Genomic DNA, 22983 nt, shown 5'->3' with positions numbered 1-22983 from the left:
CTCTTATGCCTGCATAATCAAAGAATGAGAATTCTAGCAATGTACTTAATAAAAGAAAATGACCCTCTAAAAAGAAATGTAAACTGTCCAGTGAGGTTTGTTGGAAAACATGATGATCAATGTTTATGTCTTGGAGAAGTGGCAATTACTTGGGGCTCTTCAGATATCTCCTTGTACAGTAAACAGGAATCCTGTACTATACCGGATTACAGAGATCTGAAAGAGTTCATTTCTCTCCAAAAGACACAATTATTCTCTTTTTTATTTAACACTTCATTATCCTAGACCGACTGAGCCCTCCTTTAGGACTTAAAGCTTCATTTCACACTTGGTTTAAAATACGAAATATAAATCCAGAGGAAAATCTTGTCCTCTATTTGAAAGCTGAAACTGACACCACAGCAAGGCCAGTTTGTGCTACTGTAACTATCGAAACGATCTAATTGTAGCTTGGGACAGACTAGAATGTTTAAAAATGAATAATGATTTACACAATTCTGGTTTTACTATGCATTCAAAAAATTTTGCTGCAAATATTGCTATTGCTACAGATGGTTTGATTTGGGAGAGTTTTGTTCTCATGACACACTAATTGGAAATCACTTTTTTTTGTTCATGTAGAATGGTAGTCTGTGAAACTCTGAATTCCTATTTTCCCCATGAGAACCTGCATGCTCAGCCATCAAATAACATAAGGACCCATTTCCTAGTCTACCTTTCAGTCAGTAATCTCTGCCAGAGAGCTACCTGAGAGTGTCAAAAAAGAAAAAAAAAATCTGGTATCGAGCAAGCCTGTGACAGTGTGGGGGGCCTCATCTCTTGAATGTACTCACTAATCTCTTCCAGTTAGGTCATTAGAATTACAGCATTAAATAAAAGGACACCTAAATATAAGCACTAAATGGCAAAGCCCAGACCTAGAAAGGAATTACAAAGAAAAAAATGCTAAGTTTCACTTTCTGTTAAATTATATTAACAGAGTCTATCCCGAGATCAATAAAGTCCCTGTATCCTAAAGGCATCAGGTTTTAAACCATTGAGTTGTTTGCCAACTTATGCCTTGGTAACGGAAATATCTCAGCGACTTTTCAAACCTAAATAGTGATAGACTGTCTCATCCACAAATAGATCTAAGTGTGTTGGTTATTCTCCATTTGCCCAACCTCCAATCCGTCCTCCACCCCCATCAGCCCAGCCCTGGGCCTCAGGAACCCAATGCTGCAGATTGTCACCCACGCTTCCTAGCCAGCTAGCTTCTGGTTGGGCTTAGCAGTGGAAGGCATCACAAGACAAGAGGAGAGAGGGGCTGGGGGATGTCTTCCCTGCAGGCATCTGCACCCTGACTCAGATCATGGCTGTGTCCTTCTAGATGACAGCTTCTACAGGGTGGCTCTTCCTACCCAGGTCCAGCTTTCCCTGGACTCTCAGAACACTATTTCATCCCCATTCCCCTTCAGGCCTAGAAATAGTAATCGCAGACAGATAACATGTACAGATATTGGGAAACGTCCTCAGCTCACAAAGACCATAAAGGGACAGAGAACAGCAAACGCAGCTGCTTGAGCCTTTGGAACTCTTAGAAACACTGTTAGCGACGTTAAGCAGAAACGTACATGTGGATCTTAGGAAGAACACATTCAGAGCAACGTAAGAGACAATTCTAACATGAAAAGAGAGGTTATCCAGTTAAGGTAAAACGTGTCAAAGCTTTAGGTTTTCCGTAAGTGTATAAACTGCCATTCTGAGTGTTTGCGTCTCAGGATTAGTTGGAAACCACTGAGCTTTGCACATAACGCCTACGTAGAAAGGGCATCATCATACTGTCTTTGCATCGGAGCTCTGCCAAAGTCCAACAATAAAAAACAGCTTTGAAAATTCCATAGATCTCTTTGACACACAACTGTAAGGAATCTGTGTTAAACTGCCACCTAGTTAAAAAAAATTTTACATACAAACTCTTCTTAAATGGTTGCAGAATGGATGGGTGGATGGATAACGATTTAAGTTTTAAAAGCAAATGTCGAAGGTGCAAAGCTACATTTTGATGGAGAAGGCTGGTGCAGGACCAGGAGAGTGGCAGTGTGGGGCAGCTGATGCACCATTGCACTGCGTCCATGGTAAGCAGAACCTCAGGAGAGCCTGAGGGAGATAGCCAGGGGCTAAGTAACACAAGAGTCCACTGCCTCTCCTAGAGAGAAAAAATTTAGAAGACAAGGTATGCAACAGCAAGTTTGTGTCTCTGGAGACAAGGTAGGGGAGTTTGTATGTGGCAACCAATGTGATATGGTGCTGTGAGCATCTCTAAAACGGTCCTGAGAAGTCTTAGGGAGCCATCGTTTGTGTTGAGATTCAAGCTAGAATTAATGTCTCTAACAAAAAAAGCTTCCATGGAATAAGTATGGACCATAGACCAGTGTGGAGCAAAAGCCCTCAGATACATGTAAAATGTGGTAAGATCATTCCTAGAAAAAGCATTTAGGACTTTTTCTTTAATATATTCAATACAGTGTCAAGACCTGAAAATGAATTCTTCCAGAGATTTTAAATTTACTTGTAATTTCTATTCTCCTCTATTTCAAAAGGGGACTTGGGAGGACTCCTCAAGGACCCATACAAATTATATCTTCTGTATCTGCTGAAAACATCATTACCAAGCACATCCTCCTTAACAGATCCCTAAAGAGGTTCCCGAGGAGAGCCTCAGGTCCCCACTGGTTAATTCCAAGAACTCTCTCTCTCAAGTGAGTCACTAGAGGACAAATACACAGCCTCTTTTCACAGTATGGGTTACATCACTAATCACTATAGCACAAATCAAAAACTTATTATCAGTCTACTGAACTTTATATCATTGGGATAATTTTTCGGTGTAAACTAAAGGAGCTAAGAGACAAGGTAGAAGGGAGATAAAAGCACCTGAACTGAGAGTGACCCCAAAGAAGACACAGGACTAATTTGCACCTCCTAAATGCAAAGGAGCAACCAAATGATGACTACTATTCCTTGACTTAGTGTCCTAAAAATTTCATGGCAACAAACAAAGAAAGCCAGCTAAGAATGGTCTATAAGATGTGAGGGGAAACAAACTGAAACCAGTCATTTTCAAGAAGAGTAAACAGCCCTAAAACACAATTACACTATCACAGTTAAGCAGAGAAAACATATGATAAATGGTCATCATCAATTTATGGATGCTTTCCCAGACCTAAATAGTACCAGATCTTGAGCTTTCAAAAATCTGATCTATTAAGAACAATTGATTGGCCGGGTGTGGTGGCTCACACCTGTAGTCCCAGCACTTTGGAAGGCTGAGGCAGGCCAATCGCTTGAGCCCAGGAATTCTCTACAAAAGATAAAAAAATTAGCCAGCCATGGTGGCACATGCCTGTTGTCCCAGCTACTCAGGAGGCTAAGGTGGGAGGATCACTTGCCAGGGAGGCAGAGGCTGCAGTGGGCCATGATCGCACCACTGCATTCCAGCCTGAGCAATAGAGCAAGACCCTGTCTCAAAAAAGAACAATGGTTCTATATGGATGGAAAATTTGAGATTGGGGGTGGGAAGAAAATTTATATTTAAAAAACTTCATATTAGGAATTATTGTTTTCAGCCAGATGCTATGGCTCATGCCTGTAACTCCAGCACATGGGGAGACTGAGGCAGGAGGACTGTTTGAGGCCAGGAGTTTGAGACCCTCCTGAGCAACACAGTGAGACCCCATCTCTATAGAAAATTAAAAAAATTAGCCAGGCATGATGGCATGCTCCTATAGTCCCAGCTACTCAGGAGGATGAGGTGGGAGGGTTGCTTGAGCCTGGGAGTTCAAGGCTGCAGTGAGTTATGATCATGCCACTGCTCTCCAGCCTAGGCGACACAGCAAAGGCCCTGGCTCTAAAAAAACTAAAAAATAAAAATAAAGAATCATTGTTTTCTATTTATCTTGTAATGTAGATGAGAGAAACTATTTCCTATCTTCCATAATCCAACGACCCCAGATGACAAGATCAGCCTCTTGGGAGATAAAGGAAAACAGGGAGACCATGACTAGGACACTGTCCTCCTGGACATGCAACCAACAGAACTGAGGAATGTCAGGTCTGAAAGAACCTGATTGTATGGCCCAAATCCTGTGTGTGTGTTTTTCAGGAAACAGGCTTTGAAAAAATTATGCTGAAAAATTATATTTAAAGAGCAACAATTTTAATCACTGACTTTACTATTTCCATATTCTTATTCTTATGAAAAATTAATTTCTCAACTCAGTGATTAAAAGACAAGAGCAATAAAAACACAAGACCTCTCTGTAGAGCCAGACCTACTTGGTCCAGTCACAAAGATTACACTAGGTACATTTCCATCCACCATCTGTGTTTGGCATCCTCTTCTCTCTCCAGGAATCCCCTTGCCTTCACCCATCTTTCTTCCTCCAGGTATCACCGATAGGTCTCATTCACACAGAATATTCTAGCTCTTGAGGCTGTAAACCCCCTTAGTTGCTAACCCAGTGCTACCTTTCCCAGGGAATGCATAGGTTTCCATCATATACTAAAGATAAGAAAGTCTTTAAGACCCACACAACTCCTTAATTGTGGTTCTGAATCATGCAATAAGCATAAGGAAGATATTTTTGAATAAAGAGGGCTTTCCTTCTTTTCTCTAATTGCATCATTTAAGCAGCCACCTCCTCCACCTACTTGTAAGACCAACACTGCATCTGTATTTCCTTAAAAGGGAATATTTACCTATTAGACAATGTGCTGCTTTCCACATGGTAAGGTTTTCTTTTTGCTGACCTTGAAGGAGAACGATCCAGAAGTCTCTGGGTTTGAAATGTAGGGTGATTCAAACACTGTTCTGTCAAGTATCTGTCAGCTGGGTCCAACTTCAGTAAATTCTTAGGAAATAAAATTTAGGATTGTTAAGAACATTACAAAGTCAGATTTAAGTTCTAATAAAAACCTTATTTTTTTCCTTATAAAAGAAATACACAGTCATTGCAGAATATCAAGTAAACACAGTTCAGGAAATTAAAAAAAAAAAGACTATCTAAATCACCTATAATCTCATCATTTTCCTCTTGGTATATATGATCCCAACGCTTTTTTGAATATCCTATATACATATTTTCTTTTACAAAATATACACACAGTTTTGTACCCTGTATTTATCATTAATCAAAATCACTTTTACAATATAATTAAAAAATTTAAAGTATACTTTTAATGAAGTAGATATTCACTTGAAAGAATATACATTCTTAATCTTTCTCTTATCCCCCAGATACCCAGTTCCCTTTTCTGGAGGCAGCCTAGGTTACCAGTTTCTTGGGCATCCTTCCATAGATATTCTCTATACATATCTCTATCTGTTCCTTTTATTTTACCCACATAGTAGTGTACACATAATTGCCTGAATTTAGCTTTCTTCCCACTTGACGTAAGATCTTAAGAAATAATTCGGGGCCGGGTGTGGTGGCTCACGCCTGTAATCCCAGCACTTTGGGAGGCCTAGGCGGGAGGATCATCTGAGGTCAGGAGTTCGAGACCAGCCTGACCAGCATGGTGAAAACCCGTCTCTACTAAAAATACAAAATTAGCCAGGCGTGGTGGCTCATGCCAGTAATCCCAGCTACTCAGGAGGCTGAGGGAGGAGAATCGCCTGAACCTGGGAGGTGGAGGTTGCAGTGAGCCGAGATCGTGCCATTGCACTCCAGTCTGCACAACAAGAGTGAAACTCTGTCTCAAAAAAAAAAAAAAAAAAAAAAAAAAAAAACATTCTGTATCAGCAAAGAGCCCCAATTCTAATTTTTTTGGTTTTAAAGTTTCTTCTTTTACATTTTTTAAAAAGTTTCATAAACTTTTAAGTTCAGTATTTGGAGGGAAAATGTTTTTTAAGACTAAAATAGAGCCAATATAATGACTACAGCTAGTCTTAAGGTTATTAGGGGCTTGAATTAATTCTGGTGACTTGTACCCCCACTAAATTGGCTGACAGGATGAGATGGCCATTTTAGGTACTTACATGTGGACAAAATTAACACAGCAGCTTTAGAGAATGGCAAAGAGAATATTTCTCTTTGAAATATTCAAAGAAGGGATAATTGGTATTTTTCATTTTTCAAATTCATTTTCAAAAAAAGCTAAAAAACAAAAGGAATGATTCTATTTATGTAACATTTGATAATAACAAGGCAATACTAATCTTTGGTGACAGAAGTCAGAACTGGTTTCTGAGGGGAGTGTGGTGGCATAAAGCCTGGAAGGGGGCATAAGAAGGCTTCCAGGGTGTTAGTAATTTTCTCTATCTCCATCTGGGTAGAGTTACACTAATACGTTTACATTATAGAAAGTAACTGACATATAGATATAATTTGCACATCTTCTGAAAGGACATGTCAATAAAAATATTTACTTAAAGAAATCTGATGATAAAGATATTAAATAAATAGGAATTTGAATGTTTAACTTCTAAACTGGCAGAAGCACAGGATGATTCAGGTAATCTTTCTACTTTTATTTGTGCTAGCTTTTAATCAGGTACCACACTGATGCTTGGCAATTATATTTGGTAATGATTTAACAAAAACATTCAATTATTTTTAACTAAAGAAAGACGAAAGGCAGAAAACATGAAATTGTATTTAATTCTATGTTCCTACTTTATTCTATTCACATTTTAGAAGTTACCAAATTATTGAGGTCCGAATCCATGAGGATTGACTGTGTGAAAAAGTGTATTGACAAAACCTACCTGATTTAAGTGATAATTTATGCCTAATTAAACAAAAGGCTTTGAGGGTTCTTTTTTGCCAGCAGCATTTCTCAATCTGCGTTCAGAAGAACACTAGAGCTTTAGAGTTTTATGAAAAACAGTATTCAGTATTTAATTAAATTTGGAAAATATTGGGTAAGACAGAAATGCTTCTTTATTGTGATATTTCTGAAAGCCTTTATAGATTAATGAATATTGTGCATCTCTACAAAAGGTTGTATGGTATGTGGCCTTTCCGAAACGTCACACCCTCCTCCCCCACCTCCACCCCCACACCTCTATGTACAGTATGTTCCCTGGAACACAGATTAACATAGTTTAAAGCACGGCAAAGTTCTGAGAATGCCACTCAGAAATTTCCAACTGTGCTAAGTATGCCTTTTAAAGGCTCTATGCACAGTGTAACCTCTACTGATTTTGACAGTTGACTGACTGGGCATAAAATAAAATTGATCCATTAATAAGTGTTCTTTGAAGGTCTACTATCAAACAACCAACACTTGCTTATGCACTTTTGGCTGCAGTGAAAGCTGGAGAAATATGAAAAACAGTTCCCACTCAAGGAGCCGACTGTCTACTGGAGAAAAAAAAATAAACTTGAATAAAGAAATTTGAGAATGCTTTTAGAGTATAGAGCAGGAAGACTTCTGGACAGGGAGGGTAGCATAAGAAAGAACACTCAGGCCACAGCATTAGCAATGATCCTGATATGTCTAAAGTAGAGCCAGAAAGAGTCTGGGAGAGAAGAGGCCAAGTTAGAAAAAGAGAAAAATTAGATTCACTGATCAAATCTGTGTAGGTGATGGGAGGCTTCAAATACCATGTCAGAAAAAAATCGCTGAATTTCTTCTTTCAACATTGATTTTAAGATTTGTTTTAAAACCTTATGCTTGAACAGCTCTTGCGTGCTAACAGATTTTTATTATTCTGTCCATTTTAAGGATGTCATTTAGGGATCTCATGATTCTGTCTAGATGGACTGTGACAATACCAGATCCCATTGTAATTTTAAATAAGTTACATGCCTTTTAATGTGACATAGTTCCCCATTATTTGCCATTCCACATCTCCTAAAATTTCATTCATAAAAGCAGGCTATGGTCACATGTAGACACAAAAGAATCCACAAACCAAAAGATATTTTATAGAGATAATATCAATTTGCCTTACCTTCATTAGGTCAAGTAGAACACTATTCAAAATTCCAAGGTATCTTCTTTCCAAGGACTGAGGATGGTTAACAGCTGGAAACTGTGAGACACACACAAAGGGAATGTTAACGTTTGGGGAAGGACATGTGTGTGCACGTGCTTGTGAGTGTTGCAGAAGGGAGCAGATAAGGAAAAATGCCAGTCCCAGTAAAATTCATACTTGTATATTACTTTTGTTGTCTATGTATTTTTTTTTTTTTTTTTGAGACGGAGTTTCATGCTGTTGCCTGGGCTGGAATGCAATGGTGCGATCTGGGCTCACTGCAACCTCTGCCTCCTGGGTTCATGTGATTCTCCTGCTTCAGCCTACCGAGTAGCTGGGATTACAGGCACCTGCCACCATGCCCGGCTAATTTTTTGTATTTTTAGTAGAGATGGGGTTTCACTATGTTGGCCAGGCTGGCCTCGAACTGACCTTGTGATCTGCCCACCTCAGCCTCCCAAAGTGCTGGGATTACAGGCGTGAGCCACCACACCCGGCCATCTATGTATTTTTATATGGATTAATACGACTGGGTGTCAAATAATAGGAAAACTCACAGGTGAAAGATGATACTTAAACCTAGGCAGACAATACTAAGGTATGTGAAACAAACTAAAATATAAAAATTTGAACTAATTATGTAGTAAAATAGAATATCATCTGATTATAAACAATTCAGTTCTAATACAGTGTATACATAATTTGTCTGCTTATACACATGATTCTTAATTACTGATAGTAATTGAGGGTCTAGCAGAAAGGATATGATAAGACATCAGATAGAATCCTTATAGCTTTTTAACAACAACATACTATTTACTCTTGAAAACATAGAAGTAAAAATAGAGAGAAAGTAAGTGGCCAGTACCTAAAAGGTCACAGAAGTAGACAGTGAATTCAGACACACATTCTGTCATCGCTTTTAATATGCTCTTATAATGACCTGTTTTCAAATTCTTCCTTTTTTAAAGTTGGAACTGAAGACAAACAGGTTCCTAGATTAACAAATGCATTTTTAAATAAAATGAGGGGAAGGGGTCAAGTTTATTTAGATGTGCTTTTTGTTCTTTCCTCTGCCAACTCACATTCTGCAATATCTAGTGGATGTTAAAGTATTGGGTAATGTGACTGGCAGAGCCCGATGCCATGTACTCCCTTCCAAATGTCAGGGCTAGTCTGCTTCCATACATTATTTCCTCTATACCAACATACAAGCATTTCTAAGTACTGAAATCCCTAAACATGCTAAATAAGTAAATGGGAGGACTAATTATACAGTGAAATTTCAAACAAGATATTTAAGGAGTGATTATGACATCATCTCCACACCATGCTCTGGATAGCAGGAGACAAAAAATACAGGTAAGACCCAAACCCTGCTCTTGAGGAATCTGCTGTCTGGTTGGGAAAGCAATCAATGTTAAACTGTGCAACCCTAAATTCTAATTGAAGCTCAGAGAAAGGAAAGACCAAGATGGTTTATGGCTGTGGAAGAAAGAACCCATAGGTAATATGTGAACTTGGTTTTGAAAAATATGAAAAATGTGAAGACAGAGAAAACTAGGACAGCACCTTCCAGATAGAGGAGTAGAAAGAATAACATGAACTCAATACAGATGCACAGGCAATAACCTAAAACTGATTTCTGAGGGAAGTGATGTTATGCGAGGCATTTTGGATATATTATTCTTATTTTAGAGATGAAGAAGGTGACAATCAGAAAGTTCAAATAACTGGTTCAAGGCAAGTTACATAATTAAACAGCAGTAGAACTAGTATTTGCACCCAGTCTTGTGATCCAAACCCACACTCTTTCTAAACCTAGGTGCCTCTCCTAAGGGAAGTAGAGAGGTTCCCTTTGATGTTACTGGGGCATTAAATATCAGCCCAAAGAGAAAGACACCTACCATGCTGTGATAAAAGACCCTATACCAGTACATGTTAATATTTTGCGAGGTCTATCTTATGCTACCAGACACCCCCTTATTTTTTCTAGGAGTGAAATTTCATTGATAAGAAAATTAATGCTGAAAGTCAAAAGGTATTAGAAATATTACAATAAAAAATGACCAAGCAAACTCCTAATTTCAAAGAATTAATTTACATGCGTTTGAATGAGACCTACCATTCTAATATGAAATAATTCAACAAATAGCCAAAATTCATGCATAGAAGTTTAAAGTATATCTCAATCAGTCTTGTCTCTTTCTGAATCACTTGGCCAATCCAATCCAATCCAATGAGAATGCCTCTTTGCTGAGCACTATGTGTGAGGTTCTGGTCTAGACATTTTACAAATAATATTTCATCTTTACACCAATCCAATCAGGCAGTCTTTTGGTTATCATCATTTTACACGAGAAGAAACAGAGGCACGAGATGGTGAAATAACTTCCTGGCATCATTCAAAATAGTAAATATGGAGCCAGGCCTTGAACCCCAGCAGTCTAACTCCAGAGCCTAGGCCCTATACTATGGGGCATCAATTGTTACTTTAGCCCAATAATGCAAACCACTATAGCAACATCTTGTAGATTTTCCTGTCTCTGCACAACTAAATCCAAATGCACATCACACTGGACTGGTTACTGGTGAGTCCATGGTGCACAGCAGATGCAGTTTACATGTCCCATGTGCTTAGCTATCTGTCATAGACATTTTCAAATAACATCATGAAAGAAAATTTCTTCCTCAAAAGATATTGTCAATCCTCCAAAGAGATTAAACTAATTTAGTTAAAACACCACAAACACTTTCAGACTAAAACGTAAAGTATTAAGGTTTATAAAAGTCAAAGTGTGATGGAGGCAGCAATTTCCCTGAAGGGATGTTTGTAAGCAGCATTATCACGTGCTGTCTAGAATTTTATACACAATACAGTTTAGGGAAGAAGACTATGAACAAACAGGACCACAGACAAATGAGAAAGAGATATCCTTTGTGTGGCCTATCTAATCCAAATGCTCCTCGTTCTTCAATATCCATTTCAAATGTCAAATGCTTCATAAAGCATTCTCTAATGAATCCCCAATGATGATTTCTAATTTTCCAGAATATTTGACACTCTCATGGTCTAAACCATATGGAGATACATTAGAAAACCGTACAATGAGGTAAACAATGCAGTACTTTATTATATACCACGCTTTCTTATAAATTGTATTGTTTTCTAAGTATTTCATGGATGAAAGTCTTAATTCTTCAGCTAGTTTGTAAGTTATTAAGGCCAAGCAGCATGCCAGATCTGTTTAAACGCTCTTCAGAGAATCCAGCATAGAGCCTCATTAACCAGGCCAAGAACAAGTCAGCCAGCAAACCAGGCTTAATGTTCCAGCAGTTAATGTTAAAATCCTGAGGTCAAATATTTATCATTCAACACTATTCAGCCTGGCAGGCACTATCCTAGGTGTGTTGCAAATATAATAGTGAACATAACAGTTCATTTCCTCAGTCCAGTAAGGATACATATTTGCAAACAGCTACTTAAAGGAGAATGCAATGGGTGCTACAAAAGAGGTATGACCAGAGTGTTATAGGGTCACCAGTTTCCCCTTGAATAGTCTAGAAGGTCTTCATGGAGGGAGGACATTTGGCCTGAGTCTAGGGGAGGAAGAAGGAGGAGAAGAAAGAGCGGTGAGTGTTGGGAGCATTATAGAGATGGAAATGCAGACTATAAAAGCAATATGTCAAGGAAATGGTGAGAGGTTCAATGTGGCCAAAGAGCACACACTGGGCCAGCGGGGAGGCAGAAATGAGGCTGGAGAACTAAGAAGGGGTTTTTAAAGCTACCCTAAAGACTTTAAACTTTATCAGTAACCTTGTAGAGGTTTCTAAACAAAAAAGAGAATTGTGTGGTTTGAGAAATGTGAGAAGGCTAAAGTGAAACGAGAAAGATCGGGGGATCTATCTGGGGGTGGTGGTCAAAGGTTAGGTAAAGGCAAAAGGGTAAAAGAAGCATGAGAGATGGAGAGAAAAGAAATACAGTTGAGCTTGAATGCTGATGCCACAGACGGGTTAATCATTTCTCAGATATGTAGTCAGTACTTACTGGATATGGTAGTTTCTGTGTTAAATGCTGGAAACACATCTGTGATGTGATAAAACAGTTGATTTCTGCCCTTGAGAAACTTATATTCTAGTGTGGGAGGACTAGATAGTCAACAATTAACAAGTAAAGAAACAGACAAAATAATTCCATACTGTGGTAAGTTCTATGACAGAAAAAGGATGCTGTGGGAGAGAAAGACTAGGATGGAGGTGAGGATGGTATGTTGGGTGGCCAGAGAAAGGGGCACTCTTTGAGATTGACAGAATGAGAAGGGATCACACGAGGGAAGCACCTTGCCAGGAGAAGCAGCCATGGGTCCCAAGTCGATGAAACTAGAGAAACCCTGGAATGTTTATGGAAGCCAAAGAACAAAAAAGGCAAGTGTGCTGAGAATCTGGAGAATGGAGGGAATGGAGATAGGTACGAGATGAGGTCAGGCAAGGTCTCATAGGCTACGGCAAGGAGTTTAGATTGATTCTCAGTGAAAATGCAATTCATTAATTATGACTAACTTTATTTTTGAGTATAATAGATTTTTCTTTCTTCTAGACTGGGGACAAATCCTATTTATCGTCATATTCCCAACACCTAGTATGACAAATGTTAAAAAATGTTGAGCTAACCTGCTGAACGACATATGCTGTTGGTACCCCAATTAGTGGTCATATCTGGCAAATTTCTGGCTTATCAAAGCAAAAATAAAGGAGAAACGACAAACTTGCCTGAGGTAACTCAGACAGGTCAAAGAGAGACAAAAAGCAGGAGATAAAAGAGATACTGGCATGCCTCTGTCCATTCATTTCACCCACATTCACTGAGCCTAGAAGGATCTGGACGGTTGGGCACTCAGGTTTGAGCAGTGGTGGTCTCTAAAGGGAAATTAACTGGAGGCCAGAAAGTCAAAAGAAAAAAACAAAGTGCTTTGTAAATGGCAAGGTAACATGGTTTGAGAATTATGCATTTCAGAGAAAGGAAGGAAATGGTGGGGAGATTATTTTATAGTTCCCTCAATGATCAGCAATTGCCATGTTGGCCCAAAAAAGTGGCTGAAGATGGATTAAAGACTTAATGTTAGATCTAAAACCATAAAAACCTAGGCAATACCATTCAGGACACAGGCATGGGCAAGGACTTCATGTCTAAAACACCAAAAGCAATGGCAACAAAAGCCAAAATTGACAAATGGGATCTAATTAAACTAAAGAGCTTCTGCACAGCAAAAGAAACTACCATCAGAGTGAACAGGCAACCTACAGAATGGGAGAAAATTTTTACAATCTACCCATCTGACAAAGGGCTAATATCCAGAATCTACAAAGGACTTAAATTTACAAGAAAAAAATCAAACAACCCCATCAAAAAGTGGGCGAAGGATATGAACAGACGCTTCTCAAAAGAAGACATTTATGCAACCAACAGACACATGAAAAAATGCTCATCATCACTGGCCATCAGAGAAATGCAAATCAAAACCACAATGAGATACTATCTCACACCAGTTAGAATGGCCATCATTAAAAAGTCAGGAAACAACAGGTGCTGGAGAGGATGTGGAGAAATAGGAACACTTTTACACTGTTGGTGGGACTGTAAACTAGATCAACCATTGTGTAAGACAGTGTGGTGATTCCTTAAGGATCTAGAGCTAGCAATACCATTTGACCCAGCCATCCCATTACTGGGTATATAAAGGATTATAAATCATGCTGCTATAAAGACACATGCACACATATGTTTATTGCGGCACTATTCACAATAGCAAAGACTTGGAACCAACCCAAATGTCCATCAATGATAGACTGGATTAAGAAAATGTGGCACATATACACCATGGAATACTATGCAGCCATAAAAAAGGATGAGTTCATGTCCTCTGTAGGGACATGGATGAAGCTGGAAACCCTCATTCTCAGCAAACCATCGCAAGGACAGAAAACCAAACACCGCATGTTCTCACTCATAGGTGGGAACTGAACAAATGAGAACACTTGGACACAGGAAGGGGAACATCACACACTGGGGCCTGTTGTGGGGTGGGGGGGGGGGGAAATAGCATTAGGAGATATACCTAATGTAAATGACAAGTTAATGGGTACAGCACACCAACATGGCACATGTATACATATGTAACAAACCTGTATGTTGTGCACATGTACCCTAGAACTTAAATAATAAAAAAAAAAAAACTGGCTGAAAACTTAAAAAGTTGCTTTTGGGGTAGATGGAAGAAGTAGCCTCTAACTCACTGGGCACTCTAATAAGGTGACTCCTCCTCATCTGGGGAAAGTTTATACTTTCTAAGACACTATTTCGCATATTCTCAGAAAAGTTTTGTACAAAGTTGTCAAGTCTAGGAAAGGCTGCCCAAGACAATACACTAGTTGTTGTTGTTGTTTTTTGAGACAGAATCTCACTCTGTCACCCAGGCTGGAGTGCAGTGGCATGATGTCTGCTCACTGGAACCTCTGTCTCTTGGGTTCAAGCAATTCTCCGGCCTCTGCCTCCCGAGTAGCTGGGACTACAGGTGTGAGCCTCCATGCCCGGCTAATTTTTGTATTTTTTGTAGAGATGGGGTTTCACAAAGTTGGCCAGGCTGGTCTCGAACTCCTGGCCTTAAGTGATCCACCCAACTTGGCCTCCCAAAGTGCTGGGATTACAGGAGTGAGCCACCACATACGGCCCCAAGACAATACACTAATATGAAAAGAAGATTTGATGTTTCACCGTCAGTGGACCAGAAACATCTACTAAAACAAGAACCTTCAAATTTGGGGAATCCAAGTTTTCAGGACTCTCCTCAAATCACTACAAATATGTTTGCTCAACATTCATACATTTGGTATATTTGGGGGATGCTTAATATTTTGGATAAAGAAACAGTCTAAGATAACCAAAGTTTAGCGTGTAAAAATGTATACACTAAAAAAGATTTTGAAAAACTGCAACTTAAAAATTAGAAAAAAGATTAGAATTTGAATTCTAACCACTTTTTAAATTCACAAGTACTATTAAAAAATTCGGAAATAAAATACTATAATAGGGATTATAAACACTGTAATGGGAAAGGAAATAGTATTCAAAGGATAGTTTAGCATTCCATTGTGCAATGAACAATGACTCAAATACTGCAGTATTGATTCCATTTTGGGTTTCAGCAAAACCTCTTACCCGGAGCCCATGGAAGCGAGGATTACTGTAGAAAAGCTTCATTTGCTCAGATGGAAGTGGTCCTAGCACCTTCTGAATAGTAAAAAGTTGGTCAATTTCACTTTCTCCAGGAAATAAAGGCTGTCCATCGCTAAGCTCCCCAAGAATACAGCCCACCGACCACATGTCTACGGACTTCCCATAGGGAGCGCTGAAAAATAAAGGAAGAGATTATTCTGGCAACTGAAAAAATATAATGTTTTGATAATTTCCAAATTATTGTGAACAAATTTATAATGTGCAGCACACTTGTATATTTATGAAATTAAAAAGCTCCATGTGATGTTCCCCCTAACATCACACTCCGGGGACTGTTGTGGGGTGGGGGGATGGGGGAGGGACAGCATTAGGAGATATACCTAATGCTAAATGACAAGTTAATGGGTACAGGAAATCAACATGGCACATGGATACATATGTAACAAACCTGCACATTGTGCACATGTACCCTAAAACCTAAATTATAATTTAAAAAAAAAAAAAAAAGTTCCATGTGAAAAGAAGGCTGAAAAGCAAATCATCAGAACACAAGTGAATAAACCTATGCTAATAAAGCCATCAATTTAATAACAATTTAGTTAGTATACACTAATTTGAAATTTATTCACATAGATATAAATATATATCTTAAATGTGAACGGCTTAATAAACCCTAATACAGTATACATATCTGGCAAGTAACACCTCACTAGGGGAATGAAATGCTTCCAAATAATTGTATTTTCTAAGACAAATAATTATGCTTTAGCTCTCTAAATGCCAAAAAGATACATCTTATCCATTTTATGAGTTCAGTCTATTAAAATTTACTATGTACTGACTTATGTGTTTCCTTAACACTGAATATTATTTAACCTTCCATTACTCAGCATCACAGTTTCTGATGACTAAGATTGTGCTAAGATCTACTGTATTATTTATTTGAATATAACATATGTAACCTATGTATATAGAGCTTTATGGCAGCTATTTCCCTTAAAACATTTTCCAGTTTACTTAGGGGTTTATAGCTTCTTTTAGGGTGTGAGTTTACCAGAGGGCTTTAGGAGTGTTGCTGTTATTAACAAATGGAGGTTGCATATGAAAATCTAGGTATCCTCAAAACAGCTTTATATCTAGAGTGCTAACTTTATAGCAAATTAAGAAACCACACACACACGCGTGCACACTCACACACATTTCCAACATAAATAATCCAAGCTTTAAGAAGGGAAAGCCAAAAGAAAATATCTGAAAAAGAATATGTAAAGAAATTTTGGAATGCTAAAATGATATAGTAGTGAAACAAAACTTTTAAATCAAAGGACTGTTAACATTATACAGAACGAATTTCTAGGATAACAAATCATTGCAATAATAAGTCAATATTTCATTTATCTCATTTCCTTCCCATATCAACCTAAGAACCACACAAGGAAACCTCATTTAAATCTTTTTGGTAAGTTTGCTGGGCAGGGCAAGATATTGATCTTTCTTTCGTATCTGTTTGAGAGAGAAAATTTGTTCCATTGTGCTAGATGGAGAAACTTATGGAAAATTTCCACATACTCACTACAAGCTATTTTTCTTGTCATCTGATTTGAATAATTTATGCAGCTGGAATGATTCTGAATGTCAAGGACACAGCCTTGAGAATATATAAAATTTAAATTCTTAATGTATAACCAAATATCTGATTTCAGAAGGATTTTTACAAATACGGCTCTTCAACTAGTACTTGACAATCACTTAATTAGCAATATTCATTTTAGCACTAATTTAGTTACATTGTCCCCATACTTTTAGCAGCTACCACACATCGTAACTCCAGTTTTTCTACAGGTATTATTAAGCAGCAAATACTCTCTGAAGATTCACAATAAGGCTGTCCTCAAAATAAACTTTTGGGGCCATGTTACAACACCATATTATAACAAGCCCTTCTACTACACTTGAGTCCTCAGATAGGGTTCTAAGAATGATCTACTTCATACTCATTTCTCCATTGCTAAAGTGTCCAGTAAATTCAATTCTCCCAAAAGAAAATGGACTATGCATCCCAATGAGTCCAAAAGGTACACGGAAGAAATATAGACAAACACAATCAATCCTAATTCTAAGATTAAAAATTAGCATAAAAACTCTAAACTCTGCCCACACAATGGAAGAGATAATAAAGGGACTAAGCATCTTTGTTTTTCAGGATAAAGCAAGCTTTTGATTAAAAAAAAAATAGTAAAGCTTTCAAAAACTAATGTCAATGATTCTTACAGGCTTTAGGTCAGCAATGAATCAAGAATTACTACTAGACGGTTGGTAGACACTGGAAAATAAGTACTTAAGATCAAAATAAACCCTCAGTGAGTAACTTAAACATGTCATCATCATGCTCTTCAGAAAAAAAATCCAGAAACTTATATTGCTATTATATAAAAAACATTTTTAAAAATTAAATTCCTCATGTCCCCCAGATACACGTACGGCACACTAAAGAAAAGAGACCTACAATTTGCACACTTGTCATCATTATCACTATATCTATTTGTGGAGTATAAATTATCTGTTTTTGGGTGGTCCCAAAGAAGGAAACACAATCTAGGGAAAATAATCCTACAACTAGGGTAGGTAGAGAATTATTAATGAGAACTATAGGCTCCTTCTTAGGCTTTAAAGTTAAAATGTACTAAAAAGAAAAGAACCTTATCAGAAGACCTTTTTCTGGTGTTAACAGATGAATGAAAGAGCACTGAAAGTTAAAGCGTGGCCACAAAGTAGATGAATGTAGAGATGTTACTGAGAAAATCATCAATGCAGTGCTACTTTGAATAGCCATTTATCATCAAACACTGTTTTACACTGATTTACACTGTTCAGAACAAAAATGGCAATTGGTTCATTTTTTTGTTTTTTGGGGTTTTTTTGTGTGTGTGATGGAGTCTTGCTCTGATGTCTTACTCTGTTGGAGTGCAGTGGTGGGATATCAGCTCACTGCGACCTCCGCCTCCTGGACTCAAGTGACTCTCCTGCCTTAGCCTCCCGAGTAGATGGGACTACAGGCAGGTATCACCATGCCTGGCTAATTTTTGTATTTTTTTGTAGAGACGGGGTTTCACCATGTTGCCCAGGCTGGTCTTGAACTCCTGAGCTCAAGCGATCTGCTGGCTTTGGCCTCCCAAAGTGCTGGGATTACAGGCGTGAGCCACTGTGCTCAGTCTGGTTCAATATTTACTCCATGTGCCTGGCAAAGTGGTTGGACCTAAGAGATACTTGATAAGTATTTGATGAATTAATAAATGAACAAATAGATAAGCCAGAATGTCAAACTGTGTGGATATTCACATTCTTAATGTGGAAGTTTATTAGCAAAGTTGGCTACAATTAATTTCTTCCATTTCCATACATACACCATTTTATAATATGGCTCTGCCACTTGCCCCATCAAGAGGTGGAATTTATTTCTCCATACCATGAATCAGGGGTTGGTCATGCAACATGCTTTGGCCAACGAGGCAAAAGTCATACAAAAAAAGGCTTGAAAGCTACTGTTGCTTTGGGGCTTACCCTCTTATAGCACAGAATTCTCCAACTATCACATTTAGAAACTTGGACTAGCTTACTGGAGGATAAGTTTCCAGGGATCAGAGACGGTCTGATCCAGCTGAGACCCCTAAACTAACCAGCTCCCAGATGACCTACCAGCTGACTATAACTTCATGAGTGACTCCAAGAGAGACCAGCAGAAGAACCACCCAGCTGAACTCAAACTGGTGATTCCCCCACACCCAGAATTGTGAGCAAACAAAAAAGTGCTTGTTTCATACCATTAAGTTTTAGGTAGTTTGTTATACTGCAATATGTAACTGACACATTTAATTAACTGAAGTTCTTATTTTCCATAGATGAACTCAAAGCAAATGACAATAGAATCAGCAGATGTGGAAATGTCATTCTATTTTGGGATGGTAACTCACCCAAGTAAGAGTTCTGGGGACCGATACCATCTGGTGGCAACGTACTCTGTGTAATTAGCATTATTGCCTTCTGACAGATTACGAGCAAAACCTGAAAGATAGTAAAGTCCAAAGCTGTAACTTTGAAAAAGAAATAATTCATGTTGGCAAAATATTTCAGCACTAGTAATACTTTAAACAACATCAAAAGAATGTAACGACTGTTCTTGCATGGGCTATTTATTAATAATATCCTTGTTATCTTAAAAAGTTAGTAGAGTGTTCCATGTCAATTGAAAGACATACAATGTATTCACTACAAAACCAGTCTCTTCACTATGCTAAAGAAAACTGTGTTTTCGAAGTCATCCCATGCTTTTATAATTATTCAGAGCATACTTTTAAATCAGCTCTCCCAATAAATGCAAACCTTAGGAAAAAAATGAAATAAAATCTCCATAAAAACTAGAAATAAAAATCAAAGTCAAACTAGCATATTGTAGACGGTCATTAATTTTGCTATCTGGCACTTGCACAGTATTTGCATATGTATTTTTGCTGAGCAATTCTAGCCTTTACATAAACAGTGATGGAAACAAAGCAGGCCAAAATTACTATCATCTCCTAATGACTGAGCATTTTAGGGGTATCTTAGTTACCAATTACAGACTCTACCACTACTTTTACCCTCACCCTTTGAAAAGGTTTTAGGGCTACTGCATAGCCACAAAATAAGGCAGGAGGATAAGTTAATCACCCATCTAACTCACCAAACACAACATAGGTTCACTGTGAATAGTTATAGAGAATCAGAACATTAAAATTAAGAGTAAAAATTAAGGTGTACATCAGTTTTGAGACATGGAAAATAGTGTTTCTTAAAATGAAACGGTAAAAAATAAAAACAATCCTAACATAAAACAAAACCCCTAACTTCAGATAATCAATGTTTCTTCATAAGACACGCTTTGAAGAAATATTTGTATTTTTGAATGGGGTTCTTCAAGTCAGACCAAGGAGTGTGTACTCTGGGAGGGGAAGCAATTAGGAAGTCCTTGCTAGGGATACACAGGACACAGGATACCGCATGTGGTGCTGCCAGGAGGAACTTCCTGACCATTTACAACAGTCTTTTCTCTGAGAAATAATGCCAGACCAGGAGTACTCTTCCTACTATTAACCATTCTATAGGCATTCTTTTATATTTATAACTTGCTTTATATTTTCGGTAACTTAAGTCTCCGTTTTGGGTAGTAATCACAATTACGGACAGGAAATCAGAAACAGATGTTGTTCCTGAAAATCATAATGCTAACAAAATGCTAAAAATGCCACAATTAAAATTTTTCAGATCCAGTATTCAATATTTCCTTTTTCCTAAGCACATTCTTTATAAATTTAGGACATAGACTCTTTTACCATAAAATATGAAGAAAATTAAGTCCTGTAAAACATTTTTTCTCAAACAGGTTAATAATATTCAAAATCTTTGAAAATACTGAGTGACAATAGCTACACATGCTTCCAGCTGCTACACTGGACAAAATGGGTCATTCTACGAAGCAAATTTTGACAATGCCTCTATTTCTTGCTTGTGTAATTCATCTCCTATGCACTAATCTAATCTAATTTTTCCTTATAAGGAGATGGATTCTTAGTTACATGTGGAGGTTTACATTGTATTTGTGATTATATTTAAATATATGAAAAAAGACATTTAAAAAATCAAGTGTTTATTTTTCAGCATACAGGTTAGGCAAAAGTATTATTTTAAAAAGTGACCCATGACCCTAACATACATACAATCTAAAATTTTTTCTGAATTATTTTAATTTAAATGTTTAACAGAGCTTAATACAGAGTTATATCTACATGGGAGACATAGGCAATTTTCTACTAGGAGAGAGTACAACTAAAAAAATTTCCCTATACATTCAATCAAAAGCTGTAATATTATACATTATTAACCCCATTCATTGAACATGTAGAGGGAACAAATTAAAATGTTCTAAAAATGTCTTCTGACTTTATAGATATATAACAATTGCATATACAAAATACTTATGTGTATTTACAGAGGAATATTTTAGTGTTCATGATTAAACCTGGAACAACTATCAACATTAAAAAAAAATTTTGTGAAGTCATTAGATATTGGGCATATGGGTGTATTTGCTTTGAATTAGTTGATTAAACAAAAACCATGATAAAATTTTAAAAATAGACAATACTCTGAAGAGAGCAGTACTCCTCCAGCAATCAATTTTTCAACATGACTCAAAAGAATGTTCCCCTACCAATTTAAGTCAAAACATAACAATTACTTTTAATATTCCTTTAAAAGCTACCTATGTGTTATAATAAATTAATTCTGTAAGTACCAGGACTTAATTTCTTTTTAACTTACCAAAGTCACACAGTTTTAGGACATCATTGTGGCTGATTAAGAGATTTTCTGGTTTTATATCTGGAGTGTCAAGATAAAAAAAAAAATATTAGTAAAAATGTTCTATGTTCTCCTGATTGACACCGTTAGATCACTGTAATAGCATCTAATTAGAAATATCTAGAGTAATTTGAATAGAAAACTGGTAGCAAAAAGAAAAGTAACACATTTTATGCTGGTACATAAAAGTTTCAATGAATTTCTTTTTCAGAAACATGTAGACCACAACTTCAAAAATAATTTTTTCCTCTTTAAATATTAAAAGGATTAGTTGTATCTCTGAAATAATTTTAAGAATAATTAAATATAGGCCAACACACTTCAAAAAACTATTATTACTTCATAAAATACTAGTAATACAAATTTTTGGAGATAGAAATATACAATGTTTACACCCACAAGATACTTTAAAAATACATGAGAATAAGTAGCTAGCATTATATTTACTGGAGAAGAAATACAAGACATGCTTTCTGTTACATTCTTCTACATAATTTCTATATTTACGTCTCTTTAGCTTTTCTGCATGGTTCACAATTATCAATGTCTAATGCTGAAGCCATACTGGATGAGTGCAATTAAGATTTCTAATTTTTTCCATGGATGTTATGAAGATGTGGTGGGAATTAAGTAGAAATTCACAGAAAATGCAGTTGAATTCTCTCCTTGGGAGGCATCTCACAATTGTATTTTTAGAGTAGAATATCCATGATCTATATCATATGGTACAGATGCAAATGGAGAAAGGGCAGAGGTAGTGAAATCTGTAGATTTCAAATCATGGTTTCTACCATTAATTTGCAACCTCTGATTCACTATGCACGTAATCAAATCACAGTATCATGATGGAAATGCACCTAACTCGGCTCCTCATTAATATCCCCAAACTACAGTATAGACTGTTACTAGAATCATTACCCTAGACATTAGATGTCCAGCTGACGTGGAGATCTACCCATGCTACCAACAATCTTGATAAGGTAACTGCTATGAGAGTCAAATGCAAGAGAAATATAAACTGTTTCTAGGAATAACAGACGATGGCATTCTTCATATGACCTTTATTCTCACAAGTGAGAATATTTTTAAAGTGATATCCTTGTGCATTTGCGTATAGGTAAATTAAAATGTAGCATTCTTTTATCTGCTAATCCAAAGACAAAAAGTAGATACTGCAGTTTTTTAAATAAATATTTAGGGTCACTGTTGTATCAATTTGTGTCCCGCTACTGTAAAACTCTCCAATGCAAGAAAGATTATCAGGAGAAGATAATGGGTGTAGAGTCAAAGTTGATGCTGAGCATCAACTTTCTCTTTCATTGCTATAAACCACCCACTTCATGGCAGTAAAGGACAAAACAGTTTATGGGAGTATAATTATGACCTTTAT

General features: G+C 37.2%; 1 protein-coding gene across 3 annotated transcripts in view; it reads right to left on the bottom strand.

The window, feature by feature from the left end:
• Positions 1 to 22983, bottom strand: part of CDKL5 (cyclin dependent kinase like 5) — a 208295-nt gene that overhangs the window by 32095 nt on the left and 153217 nt on the right. For 2 of the 3 annotated variants that reach the window (XM_030807633.1, XM_003261114.2), the window contains exons 7-11: positions 21555 to 21614; positions 19169 to 19259; positions 15180 to 15369; positions 7940 to 8020; positions 4741 to 4892 (exon numbers count right to left, since the gene is read on the bottom strand). In XM_030807633.1, the coding sequence (XP_030663493.1) occupies positions 4741 to 4892; positions 7940 to 8020; positions 15180 to 15369; positions 19169 to 19259; positions 21555 to 21614 (574 nt within the window). The remainder of the gene's footprint in view (positions 1 to 4740; positions 4893 to 7939; positions 8021 to 15179; positions 15370 to 19168; positions 19260 to 21554; positions 21615 to 22983) is intronic. The other variant, XM_030807634.1, reaches the window with a different exon arrangement.

This window comes from Nomascus leucogenys, chromosome X (genome assembly GCF_006542625.1).
Source record: "Nomascus leucogenys isolate Asia chromosome X, Asia_NLE_v1, whole genome shotgun sequence".
Taxonomy (NCBI): Eukaryota; Metazoa; Chordata; class Mammalia; order Primates; family Hylobatidae; genus Nomascus; species Nomascus leucogenys.
Note: the sequence above shows the minus strand (reverse complement) of the source record. Positions and strands in the feature narration are given on the sequence as shown.